Here is an 18,275-nt window from a genome sequence, read left to right as displayed (position 1 = left end):
TGCAGCATCTTTTATTTCCGTTTCTGTTTCAAGTCGTCCACTGACTCAATTTTCTTCTTGATGCGTCGTACGCTAGCTTCAAAAACCTTCAATCATCGAGATATTTCGCGGTTGGAAAGTATTTTCTCATTCACGAGGGCCTTTACTTCAGCTTTTTTTACATAGTGAAAGATCGCCTTTTTTTACCCATGATGAAAATGTTCCAATTGATTTTTTAAAAGCCGCACACAGAATAAACAAATAAGCTGCGAAACAAATAAACGCAGCTCATAAAGCCGCAGAAACACGCCCGCTGCTCACGCACGCGAGAACGAGGCTGAAACCGGTATGCACTTGTTTACATTCGTGTATCAATTGGTCTGTAATACGTTAAAAATAAATATAAATGGGAAGGACAAAAAAAAAATCTCCTGAATAAAAACGCATTACACGTATGTTTAAATATAAAAGTACTGCATATAAACTCGTGCAAAACCTGTAATTATTAAAAAACTACCGTGCGTCTCTGCATCACTGGCTGCGGTCAGTGACCACTTAGATCAATATACGAAGGAACCGAGAGTGTGCGGTATCGGTCCTCGTTAAGCTGTTCTACCGTAAAGTGCTCGCTACCGAGTACCATCCCCTCTGCAGAGGATCAAAATTGTGATGGCATGTCTTCGGATCATCCTCAGGGATATTTCCCAGACCGTCGCCAATGGCCCATTGTGCAGCTCTAGTGTGACGTAAATAAACTACAACTACAAAACCATTTCCATATTTTCCTCACTATTTTCGTAAACATTAGTTTAGTTAAAAAGATTTTAGGGCCATTGTTTTCTGATGTATAAAAAGTAATAAAGTGAAGGGAATAAGTGTTACAGACCTTCTTTGACTTGCTGTTCAAGATCTCTTTGTTCTTTGAGAATGTCTTCTGTGATTTCTTTGTAGCCAGCCCAAAGTTCTTTCACTTCTCTCTGTATCTGGTAGTGCTGCATTTTAGCCGATTCAGAGAGAGGCCGAAGGCCTTCGTGTTGCCTAACCCATTCTTTCAGATCTTCCCTGTAAAGACACATGTAATTATTATCTCATCGACACTCTTGGAGATATCTTGAAAAAAATACACATTATATCCAAGAAAAAATGGTTTGTATATTTATCGTAATATTTTGCGGAAAGTTATATATTGATACCAACCCTCTCTGCTAATCGTCTAGCCTGAAAGGGTGCGTAGGGGGCACCCCCTCGGCAAAGGATCATAATTGCGTTGGCATGTCCTCATGTCTTCCTCGGGAATGTTTCCCAGACCGGGGCCAACAGCCTATTATGCTCCCCTTGCTCCGAACTTTCGTGGTTGTCTTCTCCATGTAACGAAGGAGCCGTGATGCCACAGTTAATAGAGTTTTTGCCTTTCAATAAGGTAAACCGGGTTCGAGCCCCAGCGATGGGTGGTCGATACGAATTCCGCATCCGGCTTGCACTGACCACAATGCTGACGCAAAATATCCTCAGTGGAAGATGAATCATTGGTTATAGTCCCTTTGCCGTCATGTTAACCGTGGGAGGTTTTCGAGGTTTTCCTCGTATGCAAATGTGGGTAAGTTCCATTAAAAAGTCCCCCACAAAGGTAAATTTCTACTAATGCTTGATCCAGGAGTTCCCTTGTCTTTTGAATTGGGCTCAAAATTACAAGGCTACGAATTTGAAAATTAGAAGTCGTAAACCCAAAAAATTAGGTCGGCAGCCCAACGACAGTTATAAAATAAAATTAAAAATATAACGAAACTGTGGGTTAGTTCCATCAAAAAGTTCTCCACAAAGGCTAGTTTGCACTAACGTTTGAATCAGGAGTTCCCTTGTCTTTTGGATGGATCAAAATTACAAGGATACAGAGTTAAACATGGATAGTCTGAATAGGGTCGGCTTTTATAAAATAAAATAAAATAGCCTAACATAAAAAAAGTTCTTCTAAGAGAGATTAAAACTGCATTAATTACCTTATGTACCAAAGAGGATCCACAACATTTTCTCGGAAGAAAGCTTTTTCCTCTTCAATTTCCAGAATAAAGTTAATGTTATCGGCCAGAAGAAGTTGACCGTCTGACCCTAACTGTCCGTAAATGGTTAAATGATTGTAAATCTCCCTTTGTAGCCTATCTTCCATGTACTGCAGGTGCATGTACTCTTGCTCCCAAATCACTTTGTGCTGATAGAGAAGAGCTAGTTCCTTCTTCGAATGTGTCACCGTCTTATAATGATCAGCCCGTTCCAGAATACGATTCGTTTGCTTTCTTGCGGCTTGCAAGGGCTTCAACGCTCTCGTGGGCGATACGTCACCTTTCATCCGGTTAACACCTGGATTATACCACACTCATATTAACAATTCAAATAAACTAATTCTATACACTATTCAGAACATAAATAAGGCGATTGTTGCTATGATGCAATTAATATAAGCAGACTAGGATCAGAATAATAATTTATTTAGTATTCCTTAAACTGATTACATTTGCACACTCATATTAACAATTCAAATAGATTAATTCTATACACTATCCAGCACATAATTAAGACGATTATTCTTATTGATATAAGCAGACTAGGATCAGAATAATAATTTTTTTAGTATTCCTTAAACTGAGTATATTAGTACACTTATATTAACAACTCAAATAAACTAATTCTATACACTATTCAGTACATAAATAAGACGATTGTTGTTATGATGCATTGATATGAGCAGACTAGGACCAGAATAATAATTTTTTTAGTATTCCTTAAACTGATTACATTAGCACACTCATATTTACAATTCAAATAGATTAATTCTATACACTATCCAGCACATAAATAAGACGATTATTCTTATTGATATAAGCAGACTAGGATCATAATAATAATTTTTTTTACTGATGAACAATATTATACAAAAACTGTTTACTATTCACTGCTAGTTGATGACTCATTTTTCGTACGAATAAAAAAAAAAGTCAATAAATCAATACCATGCACCAAACTGAAAGGCATATACCGACACAATTAATAAAGCTGATATAATTTAAAATATTTTTTTTCATTTATTGTTCTTATTTCCCTTCCCAATGGCTTTCCATTGTTAAAATAAGTTTTTCGTAGTTAATCCTATCAGAATAGAAATTAACTGTATTCAGCATCACTTGACATGATGTTACTCCTCTCATGATATTCAAAGTTAACCACTATCAAGTAATTTTCACTCATACATATTCCTTTCGAAGGACCGAGAGACACTCATTTTCTAAGTATTGATATTAAAACTGTCCAACATTGGTGCAGTTTCATTAATTACCAAAGATATCAATATAATGCTTTATACATGTATTAGGTACCTATGTTACATTACATAACCCTATGAAATTTAAGTTTCGTGCGGAATACATTTATCAGTGGTAGCAAGCTAAAGTCGAAATTTTAAAAACAAATAAAATTCTTCGCTATTTTTAATGATTGTTTTTCCTATTTATTTCAACAAAACTGTTTCTCAGTCTCTTTGCATCTTCGAGCATTATTTTGATTTTCTCCTTAAGTGCCATTTGCCTCATTAACACCCATAAGTCTTTTTTTTAGTTATAATTAATTAGTTGTTTCAGCTGGAGTTTACTATCTCATGATATTCACACCCTCTGAAATGTTTGGTTAATATATAATAATTTGAATAATGAATAATTTGGTTATATTATTATTATTTTTTAACATTTCCAATGAGCTGCACTATCGGTCTTGCCGATGAGCAGACCTAGTGCGTTCTCCAGAGGTGGTATCCACTCTTTCAGGACCACCACAATGGGTGAGAAACCGTTGGTCATGTAAATTTGGATGTCTAATTTTGCCACACTAGATGGCAGCACCGAGACTCTATTTGGATGCTAAAGTGCACTAGGAATTCAATTTTGCCGGAAATGCCAAGAGCCAATAAAGCACTCCAGGGGTCTTTTACATGCAGCATAATCATACGACATGGCAGCTGAGGATTTTCTGCATCCTAAAAATCCGTTGTCTGGGCCGGCTTGGCCCAGACATATTCTAATATATTATATAACGGTCAATGTGAATAGTCGGTTATTATTAATAATAACCAATGAATTTTCGTCAATGTCATTCTTTCGCGCTTTTATTTCTCACTCTGACCAAAAGAAGTGATTTTTATTAGTTTTGACCGGTTGGTATTAATAATAACCACTTTATAATATCACTAATAATTTCACTTTAACCGTAACATATATATTTATTCCTGTTTATAGATCGAATATAGTATCTCACGTGACATGGAATGATTCAAAAAAAAACTTTTTAATTTTTTTCCTTCCTTTACCTCACATTCGGGTAACTATTCTGGATATTTGTATTGTAATTAAAACTATGTTACTTTTCACAGAATGTAAAAACACGATGAAAAAAAAATAATTAGAAGAAAACATTATCCTGATGTATGAATAAGTTATAGTGAAAGTAGCTTATCAGTGAAATAAAAAATTATTTCGTAAATTGCAGTACTATACGTTTTCTCCCATTTAAGTGTTTTTTTGAATGGAGAAGAATTTAAGTTACCTGTAAATCTCAGCATCTTTCTCTTTTTTGGAGATCCCTTGATTGGATCTATTGTCTTCACCGGAGAGCCCACTGAACATACAAACATTATATATATAGCACAATAAAGACAAAAAGGATGAAAAGAGAAAAATTAAGAAAATTAAGAAGTCTTATTTGATGCGCATAAGCTGTAAGTGTATAGAACTCATAAAATAAGTTAGCAATGTAGAGAAAACATGGAAACATTAAAGAGGGTTACTTAACGTGTTCTATTTTGTTTCAATTTTTTTAGTGCTCCTCACACTATTGTATTGACATATTTTGCTTTGGCTAATTTTGTTAATTTTGCTTTGGTTAATTTTCATCTGAATTTGAATAAATTCTTCACCATTTGATACTTGAACGAAACTATAACTTAAAAAACCACCCCTTAATATTGTTTTCAGGAGACGAACGAGCTTATAATGCCATTTTATATTTTCAAAAGAATACGGAATAGATTTTTGTTTTTATTTGTCTTGTTCGAACACATTATAAACACACTTTATTATTTTATTTTAAAATTAAAGTTGGAGACATTTTTTCTATTCACCAATAATCTAACGACTAAGAATTTTGTAAAATACCGTGCAAACACGCGCAGTCATAACAAGTTGATCTATGGTGTTAAAGCACGGTGGAAATTCATTGCACAAGCCTATACGGAGAGGCTCTAAATATCTCTTTTAGTAATATTTGCTTCTAACCGATTTTTTTTCTTCTTTCTCAACCTAAACAAATCAATATTTGGTATATTTGTATACGTATATATGGGTGATTCTCACGAAACATGACAATTCGGACCAAAAAATTTCTTCAAATTTAAAGTCCTAAAAATAATCAAAAAATTTTTTTTGTATACTTCTTTAGCTACACTTATTAATATCTTATAGACAGCAGTGTAGTTTATTGACATTTGCTCCAGAAAAAAATAAAATAGAAATTCACCAAATCTTGAATGCCAGGAAAATGACATATTAGCTTAAAAGTTTAAAAAACAGTCATTTTAAGTTAATAGTAAGTAACTCAACTTAAGCCTTTATGTTAGATGGACCATAAATAGCTTAAATTAATTCTTTTTATCCTCTGTAGAAAGAAACATAAAAATTTTTGTTGCTGATATGTGCAGAATAAAATTGTGTATAATAACCAATCATGAAATAAATAAATAACTTTGATTACATCCAAGCATATTACAATCATACATAAACTTGGTATTAGGTTAATATTTGCTTTCCCCCTTTACAGTATTAGCAGTTAAATAGAATTTCTGGTAGCACTTCAATGTCCTGGTATTCATTAGCCAGGATAATGACAAATTCGCCATTTTATAGCATATAACTTTAATTTAATATTTTGGCCGAAGACGTTTATATTCTGCAGAAAACAACAGTATTTCTAAAAATAACTCAGATAAATCTATGTAGTTTTTGTTATTAATGATTTCAAAAAGCCAGGAAAATGACAGCATAAAAACCTACTCACCTTGAAGAATTTTTTGAAATAGATTTTGAGCCAGAAAATTGGTTCTTTATTCATGCAACAAGACATGTTCAGATAGGAGGATATCTAATCTATCTATTAACATAAGATATTGATTCCTGGGGCTATCTATTTTGGTTATAAATCACTAAATAAAAGTAGCCATAAAAATGACAGATTTTCATGGGACAAACAAATTATCGACAGAAAAAATTATTTTAAACGAAGTTTTAGTAAACAATACCCTCTGCGTATATTCTAGAAATGCTTACATAAGATAAGATAAAAAAAATTAGATTTTGAAAAATGTATGGAAAGTTTTGAAGCTAGTTATTATTGGAAATATTGTTTGGAACATACCAGGAAAATGACATTTTGATATTCAATTAAGTTTTTTAAGTATACAAAACAGTCAATGCTAGTGCAAAGTCATTATAAAATGCTAACAGCAATGCTATTTATTAATTTTTTTTTAAAAAAAGTTCTTTTAGTATTATAGTATTAGATCTTGGAGCAAGGGACAGTGAATATCACGTTTCGTGAGAATCACCCATATATACTTCTATGTTTAGTAAAACTTTATTAATTTGATTCATTATTAATTATTTAAAAGCATAAAAATTAATTGTCCAAGTCAAAATTATTGATGGTCTCATCAAAACATTTTGATGGTTTATGTCGGTTTCAGTGCGATTCATGATGGTCTCACATCATTTGATGGACACCATCCTCCAACATTTTCCATTATGCGTTCATAGTTTTTGATATGCCAACAAACTTCCATCATTCCATGATATAAAATGCTACTTTAGTACTATAATGGTTAACCATCAAGGGAAGTTTGATTCTCATGGACCAACAATCCATGATGATCTATGATGGTTCCAACTATACATTTCCATGAGGGTTTAATGGGAGTTCTTGTTGGTTCTCTGGAATATACCATCAAAACAATTCGTTTTTTTTAATGTTGGTCCATCATAAATCAATCCTAAATCTTACATTGGTATGATAATTATTCATGATCATTCCAACATTTTGTTTCTAAGAAACTATGATGGAAATTTCTGATGGTTGAACATTGAACAAATCATCAAAACAAGTTTCTATTATTATGTTGGGTCATCATAAATCAGTTCGAATTCCTACATTGGGGTGGTGATTTTTAATGTTGGTTACCATTAAAAATATATTGGTTCACGATGGAATTATTGATGGGTACCACCACGATTATGTTGGTTCATCAATAGAAAAACATCAAAAATTTAGACGTGGGTAAAGAATAAATTAAAATATTATGATTTACATATTCTCATGAATAATAGAATAAATTAGAAATTTTATGATTTACATATTTTCATGAATAATATAACTAGAATTTCATTTTCTTACCAATTTTTAAACAAATACTATTAGTGTTCTATACTAAATTCATAATTTCGAATTTCTTTAACGCAGAAAGAAATATTATTTTCAAATTTATACAGGTTTTGCTAATATTTTAGAATGTTTTTTAACAAGTTTGGCTATTTTTTTAATAAAGACTTTTATTTTCATTTAAAAATTAAAAGACATATTTCAAAAGAGATCTTCTAAACCGAGTTAACCATAGTAGGGCCTTAACTAACCCTATAATAAGGAAAACAATGCAAATAGAAAAAGTAATCTTACTCGGGCTCTTTTTGTGTCCCGGTGATGAAGTACTGTTAATAGATGGAAGAACCTCAACACTTCTGCTCAAAGCAACTTCTGTCCTATAAAAAAAAGCAGTCATTGTTAATAATTTTCATTCCCTGGGGAATAAACTTTCGATGTATTTTGAATCGAATGCAATCATTTCCAAATTTTATGTAAAAGCAGTACAAGTTTTGATATTTAACTGTTTACAAATTCGTTATTGTAATCTAAACAAATGAAGTGACCTCCACGGCTTGTATTTTCCCCCTCTTACTTTAAATTCAATAAAATCGAAGTAAAGTCGATAGTTTAGAAAAAACGAGAGTTTTTTTCTTTCTTTTCTTCTTTTTTTTTCATGTAAAACTATTTGACTACCCATTTTCGTTCGGAGAGGGGGGGAAAAAAGAAAATCTATATTATATAAAACGCTAATACGTACGTATGTACGTATGTATGTATGTATGTATGTATGTATGTATCAATAAAACCAATGATATTTCTTTTCTAGCGCTGGCAACAGTTTTCATTTTTAATTGATTGGATTCGGCGCGCAAGAGCACGTAGTGAGCAACCAGATAACAATAACCAGAGTGAGCATTATCAGGTTGTTCAATTCAGATTCATGCACTAAAAACATGACAATATTTAATTTAAACTCAATTAGGAATTAATTAATTAATTGAAGTGAGAATGCTTTAAAAGGCCGCTGTTGAATTGATATTTTTCTACTGGGAGCTACCTAAACGTCTAAAAAACGTTTAAGTGTTTGTATTGAATGCATTGAATTTTTTTATATTTCGCGTTTATTTATGCATTGAATTTTCACGCTTTAAAATGCAGAATATTAGTGAAGCAATATTTGATAATTTATTTTGCTAATATGTTTCTTATTTAGCTAATGTTTTGATTTTTTCACCATGTACAATCTAAATAGCTAATATACTTTTTTAAAAGCCAATAAGAACATTGGTAGAATTCTTCTACATAAGTACAATACTATGTCTTTGATGATAAAATACTATGTCTTTGATGATAATATATTATGTCTTTGTGCTAGAACATTGTGTTCATTGGCGAGCGAGCGCAGCGAGCCATGGTTCACGGCGTGAACCACATAGGATTGCGTAGCAATTCTCGGGGGTTGGCGAGCGTTAGCGAGCAGGGGGCGGAGCCTCCTAGTTATCAATAAATCAGAGCTGAACGAAATCATGCACAAAACTTTAAGTTATGTACCAAAATAAATAATACAACTGAAATAATTCCCATTTTTTTTAGTTGTTATTGTTTGTTGCTCTTCAGGTTGTGTTACGTTATTAGTATAAGAAAAACACTTTTTTAGTAGTTCATCCCATTAAAATGAAGATTAACTGTAGTCAGTATACGTTTGGCATAATGCCGTAGCTCGAGGCCAACTCACGATAGCCAAAATTTACAACAATCAATTTATTTTCTCCGGCACTTGTCATTTTAGAGGGACCGTAAAAGACTATTTCTCTCCAGTACTTATAATAAAACTGTACAGCACTGATGCAGTTTATATCGGCATAAAAATATACTAATAGGATACCTAATTTCTGTATTAGTGTATTTGGTAGTTATTAAGACTGCAGCAATTACTATAATACCAGTTGTGCCTATTACCAAAATTAATTAGGCATCATTGGCGATAATAATAGCATGGCGATTTTTTACGTTTCTCCCAAATGAATTAGTACCGTGCCAACTCGAGTCTCGTATATGATTTAATACCTACAAAAAGGAAAATTAAATGCTTCTTCCCTAACCTCATGCCCTAGATTACTTAGTAAAGTAAGGTCACTCTTTTCCTTGCGACTTTTCTGTCGCTTTCGATTTTGATTGGTTGCCGCCGATCACATGGTTAAATAGTCGCCATTTTATTGACTGGTTTAAACCTTAGAGGAAAGATTTACATTACCCTAATACCTTCTCAAAGGTTTAAACGGTGAAGTTTCATTACACTCGATCTGTTATTTCTATTTCTACTTTTCTTTTTACTTTATTTGTTTCATATTTTTAAATTAATAATAGCAGGTTGTTGCGCATTTATGTGTTCTAATAAGTCAAAATTAGGCTTTAAATAATATGGCTTACCTGTTGAAAATCGCAATAAAGAACAACGAAAAGTAAGGCTGCATAAAATTGGTAGAGATTAATGGACTCCAAACGATACTAAGTACGATATATTTCATATTAAGATAAGCTAAAAAAATAATTGTCTTGTTATATTTGTAACTGCTCCTTATTTTGTTTGCTTATATGGAATTTCGCCTTTTTAGTATTTAAGAAATGTCTATAATGAAAATTTTTATTTGCTTTGGTTTATTTTATAAAAGAATGATGCGTCTATTTCAATAGACTAAGGATTACGGCAAGTATTTTCTCCTTTAAAGATTTATTATAACATTATTCTCTCTCTCTCTCAACTCAGTGGCACGACAGCCCATAGAGGGCCAAGGTCTACTGTGTCCATCTCAGTTTTCTTGACCTTGGGAGCTGGGGTGCAGAAGCAGATGTTTCGGTTAGGTGGTCAGGAGGTTGGCGAGCGTTAGCGAGCAGGGGGCGCAGCCCACTAGTTTATTATAATACGTTTTATAGGTACTTTTCCATTTCGCCGGCGTAGGTGATCAATTCGCCTATGAAAAGTCACCAAGTGCAAATAATCAACTGTTTATATATGTTAACTTAGTATTTTAAAAATTAACCATCAATTTTGAAATATTTTTCGATTTTGTTATCTGAATCTAAAATGTTAATTAAGATGTCATTTTAAATTCAACTAATTATACTTAAAAGCTATTTTTTTTTCATAAAAAACCAAACAACAATTGGTATTGATTAAGAAGAAAAATATTTGAACTGTCGGGGGAAAAAAAGCTTTTTCTTCACTGATAGTAATGTTCATAATGATTTATATCCCCAAATTAAACCACTCTTTCTTTGAATCTCATAAAGAAACCGGATGCAAATAATTTCAGAGTTAGGAAAAAAAAAGTTATAGCGAATTATGAAAGACGAAAAGGGAAAGTTTTAACTTATAAGGTATTATTTTCACTGAATATAATGAAAATAAAACATATAATTTCGAGAGAGAAAAAAATTAAGGAATAAATAGTAAATATTTATGTTATCTTCAAGAATATGAAAGAACTGATCAATGAAAATTGGCATTTAAGAATAGAAACTCCGTGTTTCTACATCGAGATTTGCTTCATGAGAGAGTTGCGGTCACCAAAATGGCGGCGTGTCGATACTTAATTTACGCATCCAGGGCTTTACCCTAACTGACGGAGAATTGAAGCAGATTGGAATTGGATTAACGTAAAAATGGCGGGACAAACAGCCTCCGGGGGAATCGATAAAAATCCGATTTGGACATTTTTGGTTATCAATAATTTAGTTTGAAACTTAATGTACATATGATTTTCCTTTGTGTAGTTTTTTCACGTGTGAAAATTACTGTAATCATCGGAAATACATCCAACTTGAATTACTTCAAGTACCATTTCGTCATTAGTTTCGGTTTTTCGAACATAGCTTATTTTTTATTTCACTTTGTACCTATTTCCAAAATAATTTAAGCATCAATGGCGTGAAAAATAGTATGCTAATTTTTCAATTTCCGCTTAAATGAATTAGTACTATATCTCAATTTTGTTTTTCAGAACATAACTAATTTTTTGTTTCAATAAGGACTTATTACCAAAAGCGTTATTGTCGTCAATAATAGTAAGGCAATTTCATACGAACGAAATAGTGAAATTTCTCCCATGAATTTTGCTTTTTCGTATTGACTTAATTTTTCATTTCAATAGCCGGAAAAAAAATGATTAAATATTACGTGCTCTAAACTCTTTAATTACTTACTTATAAACTCTATTTTTTTTTAATGAAATAGAGCTATAAGCTAATAAACGTCACTGATTTTACCTTTTTTTAAATCTATATATATAAAAATAAATCTCTGTTTGTCTGTGTGTGGCGACCGCCACCTATCGTTAAATACTTTCACTGCGCTGAAACCGTTTACCAGTTGTCGCGTGCAATCATTATCTAGCCACGCGCTTGCTTTTTATATAAGAAAAACATTATCGTTCTTTTTCTTGCCATTTTTTACACATCTGTTATATTTAATAATAAAACTTGTTAAGTTTGTTTGTTATGTGAATTCGTGATTATTGATAAGTTAATTCACCTTCTGATCCATACTTACTACTTACTACACGAATTTACATGTGTATGATTTTTTATTAACTCATTAACCGTCCCATCGAAAACAATGAAATTTGGCATAGAGATAGTTCGAAGCACAAGGAAGGTCACAGTCAATATTAGAGCATTCTAAGACAAACCGTTTAAGCAAGATGAGCAAAAAACGAAATGGAATTTTCTGATTGATCATTGTTTTAAATTTAACGATTCAATTTTTCACATATTTTTAAGATAACATCAGTGATAATTGCTAGATTATAGCTCTATTTGATCAAAAAATATTTTACTGCGCGAATTTAAATATTTAATTATTTTACATTCACAATTTCAGATAAATTAAATGAACAATATTGCGTGGTAGCAAACGTCGCCTACGTGACCCAAATTCATACTTTTGAAGTTGTCCGGTAACACAGGCTTTTTTATATTTTTATTTATATTTGTCATTTTAAACGTGTTTAAAAATGCTTATTTAAAATCAACTGTAATGGAACAGAAAAAAAATATTTATGTATTCAAAAGCAAAATTAATGGGAAAGTGGTATTAATTTATTTAGGAGAAACGTAAAAAATCGACGACTATGATGCTCAGTTACGCCTATCATTTTTAACGCCAATGATGCTCAATTAAATTAGGTGATATATGAAATTAAAAAAAATAATCCTTATACTGGAAACCAAAAGTAAAGGAGTAGAGGTATTTATTTGTCTAGAAGAACCGTAAGAAATCATCGTGCTATAATTGACGACAATGATGCTAAATTAATGTTTTTAATATGTATTAAATGAAATTAAAAGTAAAAGCTTATGTACTAAAAAGGGTAAGTAATGGAGAAAAGATATTTATTCGTTTTGGCTACCCTTAAAAAATCTGCATATTATTATTGACACTAATGCTCAATTAATATTAATAATATGAATGAATTAAAATAGAATAAAATAACTTATGCGCTTAAAAGCAAAGTTAATGGAGAATAGGTTATTGGGGAATTCGTTTAGGAAAACCGTAGAAAGTTGTCATTCACAAATGACGCTTAATATAATGTGACCGTAATACTGGTATTATGATTAAATGGTGCAGTTTTATTAAGAATTCTACAACGGATTTTCCGTAGTTTCAGAAAATATTTTTTCAAGGAGTAGCTAAGTTAGTGAAGTAATATTTTAATGAATTAGAAATAAAGAACTTTTTCTACTACTATTTAGAAATGTTTTAACAGTATAAATTAAAGATCAGATAGAGAAATGGACATGTTCTAAAATCCTTATCAAGTTCCAATAAGAATTCTATTTTTTACTTTTTTTAAAAAAAGAAATCGGCTGCCAGATGTATTTCTCATAAAACTCAAATGTTGAAGAGTTATGTAATAAATACCAAATATACAAATTTAGGTATGAAATATTACATTGATATATTTGGAGATTATTAAAACTGCACTAATACTAAGCAGTTTTAAAACCGATACTTTGGAAATAAATGTTTTTCGGCCTCTCTTCTTAGTAATGTGATAGGGATATCGTGGTAAAATTTGACTATCATGAATTGGCCGCGAGCAATAACATCATGCCAAGATGTATTTTATCTTTATTCCAATGGTATGAACCACAAAAAAAACGAGCTTTGCTTACTTCAATGAAGTAAAACCACCGAATATTGCAGCATATAATATTAAATAAAAACATTATTTTAGCTATACGAATTGAAAAACTTAGCAGAAGAACCAGGTAAGTGACATTTTCAGATCGAAAATAAAAGGTATACGAATTATTTTATTACCAATTTTTTAGAGAGGGGGACTAATAATTCGTTGCTTTATTTTATTTACCACTGCGTAATTTGAAATAAAAATCATACACGTATACTAAAAACTGATGTGATTAGTTGTTTTAAGATTAAAGTAAAGGCAGAAACAGTTCATTAAGCACATCCATATTGATGCAACCAGTTTTTGGTATTTTCTTTGAACATGATTTCGTAGTGTTTGTAAGTGCTAATTTATTGACTCTTTACTTATTTTTAATACACCCCGTGCGAATTCAGTTGGTATTTAATGAAATAGAATCATCTATAGTTTAATTTAAAACAATGGCTAAGACTAAACGAATCAAAAAAAATTTCGTTCTTCGCTCATATTGCTAGCACGGTTCATAGTATAATGTTCAAAAGTCGACAGTGACCATCCCCGTGCTTCGAATTATCACCATGCCAAATTTCATCTCTCTCAGTCGAATGGTGTCGGAGTCTATAAAGAACAGTTGGACATTTTGCATAGATAAATTATAATATTTGATTTACACTCCATTCACGCATAAAATCTTTATAGCTTCGAAACTATTAGTTTTGTTTACTTAATTTCGATTTTATAGGATTTTATCTTTCCTTATGACAATGTCAGGTGACGGACGTAAAAGACAAAACTGTACTAGTTTTACATGAAAACTATTAAATCTTAAACGAAAAATACATTGGATACAATGCTTCATCAAGTTCATCTTTCTCTTCCCCGCACTTTCTGAGGAGAAATGAAAATGCTCCAATCTCTTAAAATCGTGTTCATACCGTTTAATAAAAAGGATAAAATTTTATCTTTTTTATCACAGTGAGCATTTTTCTCCCTAGACCACTTCACTATTTCAAAAAAATATTCTTTTTCGAAAACAAACAAACAACATGGTTATACTGTCATAAAACCATGGGGTTAGTTGAGGGAAGCCAGCTAGGAGGGGCGCCTCCTAGTCATGGCTTGCAGGCCTAATCATCACCTCCTAGAACTGAAACTAGGATGAACTTCCTAGGACTAGGAAGTGATTGCCTAAACCCTAGTCTTATAAAAAAGAAAAAACTAAATCTCCGTTTTTAAGCAAACAAGCATTATAACGGATGTTTATAAACGGGAATTTTTATTCATAAGTCTAAAAAAATTTTAATAAAATAATTGATTTTAAAAATCGTTACCGATAAGGAAAATACGCGCTTTTTACGTTTATATACTGTCATATATATATATATATTTAAATTTTTTTTTATCCCAGCGGCACTTGATGTGTACATTATTCGCTGGAGTGAAAAAAACACTCAGCACAGACCCATAAGGAATAACAACAAATTAAAAAAAATAAAAACATTAAAACATTCGAAATACAAAAGCAAGTAGAACAAAAAAACATTGAATAGAATATCAATAATAGAAATGTAAACAGAAAATCAGTTAGTTAGCAGTGCCTGCAACTGTTCCCTAGCATTCCCGTATCTGTCATTGATGTTGCCAGTAACTGTAAGGTAAATCCGCAGATGCTCAGCATTCATCCCCGCACAAGACACAGTTTGGATCGGGAAAGATCTTAGGTCTACATGGAGGTGAGCGGCAAGGCAGTCGTGTCAGGTTTCCAACCTAAAGGCAGCAACCGCCTTGCGTCTCGGGTGACCAGGGATCTTATTTAGAGTCTCCCTCCAGACCTTGTCACCAGTTTGTTCATTTAAATTATTTTCATAACTCTTATTTATCGTGTTTTTAATTATTCTACTTGCGGAACAGTAAAGAAATTCTCTTTGGGAGCTCTGTAAAATAACAGTTCCTTTTTTAGCTAGCAGATCTACCATCTCGTTTCCATAGATAGTACAATGAGAAGGAATGCACTGTGACACAATATTCTTTTTTAAGAACAAAAGTAGCCCAAAATTCTCTTTACAACTCTTAATTCCAAAAGAGTCTGAAAAATCAACAGATGTTACAGCTTGGATTGCCGAGATGGAGTCAACAAATATAACGACATTCTCTATGTCATCCATAAAATATAAATAATTAGAAAACTATTCAAGTAATATAATAGTTTATAGTACTAAAATAATATATCGAAATAGTTTAAATAAACGCAACAGATTTTTCACCGTTTTATTTTAATTTTAAAACAAAACTAAATAAACCAACTAACATCTTCCTTTTAAAAAAAATATATATTTAACTAATAGTTTTGCTATATTTTTACCACCATAAATATGCGATTAAACTGTTTAAAAGGAAAACAAGATTACGAACCCAGAGAGATATTTAATGGATATTACTGCTCACCGGCAATATAAATGCTGACTAAACAACATAATCAGACAAATAAATAAAATAAAAAAAATGCAACTATCACAATCGCAAACAAACAAGTGAAATAAAAGAAAAACAAGACAAAAGGCAAGCCAAACTCACATTGTTTCGGCTTTCTCCTCTTTCATTGCAGTAGTGGGCTACTGGTGTTCGAGGAGACATCCTGAATTCTTAAACACAAACAGGGTTATTCACTTAAGAAGCAGCAACACCTAGCAACGGTCCAAAACACAGCAACTGTTACCCAGGAGATGACGGGCAGAAGTGGGTCAGCGGGTAAAGAAAAAAGAACTTAAGAAATATTAAAAGGGACAGAGAGAGTATTACTAATAATTAAGAAAGGTTCGCCAAGGTTTTTCTCATACATTTCTTACCAATGTTCAGTGCAATCTTTACGCATGGGCACACACCGCAGTACCCGAAAGCCCTTGAGAATCTTATTTTTTATAAATTGTATATAAAAAAAAACAAGAATGAACAAATTTGCTTTATATATTTTAAAAAATATATATAGGGTATCTGCACATCTGGAAAATCATGAAAAATCATGGATTTTGGTATTGAACAAAATTTATTATGAAATGTCTTGATTTAAAAAAGTTTTTTTTTTTTTTTAATCATGGAAAATCATGGATTTAGGTCACCGAAAAATCTAATTTTTAAAATGGAATTTTTCTTCCCCCCTTCCCCCCATTTCACAGTGTTTTGATGTTCGGAATATTCTAAATTTGTAACAAAAACCCCACTCACAGTCATATTTTATTAAAATATGAAATTTTTTTATTAAGTTCTTTAAAATTTATGGTGTTTCAAAAAATGAATTGTTTCAAAATTGTGAATGGCGTTGTTTCAAAAATTTTTACATCATTTTTAGAGCGAATTATCTTTTAAACTTCTGTGATTTCAGAATTTTATTTATTTATTTATTATTTATTTATTTAATCAATTTAAAATTCTAGCTAAAGCCATTCATTGATGAATTTTTCTTATTCTGAAATGAGAACAGAAAAATTACTAGTACTTCTTTCCTTGCAGATGAACAAGAAAAGTATCTTCAGAATATTATAATTCTACATAAGAAAAAAAAATTTTTTTTTCGCTTTTGTATTTTTTTAGCTATTTAATTGCTTCAACTCTTTCTTTAAATTTAAAATCCATAAATATGAAGATGTAGACTACAACAGTTTTGGTTATACCTATCTTATTATGTTATTATCTTATTAAGTTATTATATTACATGCAATTTATGCTATTATAATACTTTTTTTTAATTAATTGTTGTGTTTTTGTCGGAGAAATTAGTAACTTCGTTGAGAATTAGTAACTTCCTTGGAATTAGTCATGGAAAGTTTGAAAAGATTTGAAAATCTAAAATGTAGCAAACACCATATAAATATATTTTATTGTATAAAGTGTGCATTTTCCTTTTCTTTCTACAAATAGTGATTAATTATCATGCAAATAACAATAATTTGAATAGTTTATCACTAGAAAAACTCAAAAAGGCAACCAAAGTTTATTTTTTTACGTTCCACTGAAGTGTTTATGTGAATTGAGTTTTTTTGGATAATCAAAACGTGTTTGAATTTCTTACAATTATTGCTTACCTTAAAAATGCTTTATTTTGTATATGTGAAGTTTTTTAGTTCTATTTTAAACAGTATGACATGTTATATGGCCCAAAACATTTCTATGCCCGGGGGACCTGCATACTATTAAGATCGCCCTGAAAATGTTGAAGCAATCATTTCTTGATTATAGTTTCCTCTCCCATTTTTCAATTCCTACTATTAGTTCGCGCTCTCCCTATATCTTGTTCAAATTTTCAATCGTTAATAAAATACTTTTTATTCATTCACTCCAGTTCAAATTCATTTTTTTTTTGAACTTGTAGTTGATGATGCTTGATGTTAATACAGTTTTTTCCAGATATTAATTCATTAATTGAAGAGCGAAAAATGAAATAGAATTTTCTGACGGTTAAGTGCTAGTCATTGTTTTAAATTTTACTTTAAGCGATTCAGTTTTTCACATATTTTAAAAATAACATCAGTGATAATTTCTAACTCATAGCTCCACNATTTTCAATCGTTAATAAAATACTTTTTATTCACTCACTCAAGTTCAAACTCATTTTTTTTGAACTTGCAGTTGATGATGCTTGATGTTAATACAGTTTGTTCCAAATATTAATTCATTAAT

General features: G+C 31.3%; 1 protein-coding gene across 8 annotated transcripts in view; it reads right to left on the bottom strand.

Moving 5' to 3' along the window:
• Positions 1–16,332, bottom strand: part of LOC107449987 (coiled-coil domain-containing protein 148-like) — a 42,387-nt gene extending 26,055 nt beyond the window's left edge. For 5 of the 8 annotated variants that reach the window (XR_011636890.1, XR_011636889.1, XM_071181652.1 and 2 more), the window contains exons 1-5: positions 16,176–16,331; positions 7,741–7,823; positions 4,567–4,638; positions 1,977–2,334; positions 866–1,041 (exon numbers count right to left, since the gene is read on the bottom strand). Coding sequence is in view for 6 of the 8 variants with exons in the window: in XM_071181652.1 (XP_071037753.1) it covers positions 866–1,041; positions 1,977–2,334; positions 4,567–4,638; positions 7,741–7,823; positions 16,176–16,201 (715 nt within the window). In the remaining 2 variants the exon portion in view is untranslated. Of the gene's footprint in view, positions 1–865; positions 1,042–1,976; positions 2,335–4,566; positions 4,639–7,740; positions 7,824–16,013; positions 16,080–16,175 lie in introns of those variants that run through there. The other 3 variants (XM_071181647.1, XM_071181649.1, XM_071181648.1) reach the window with 2 other exon arrangements.
• Between the last annotated feature and the right edge of the window lie 1,943 nt (positions 16,333–18,275).

Source organism: Parasteatoda tepidariorum, chromosome 6 (assembly GCF_043381705.1).
Source record: "Parasteatoda tepidariorum isolate YZ-2023 chromosome 6, CAS_Ptep_4.0, whole genome shotgun sequence".
In the NCBI taxonomy this organism is placed as follows: Eukaryota; Metazoa; Arthropoda; class Arachnida; order Araneae; family Theridiidae; genus Parasteatoda; species Parasteatoda tepidariorum.
The sequence above is the reverse complement of the archived record's forward strand: the minus strand, read 5'-3'. Positions and strand labels throughout refer to the sequence as shown.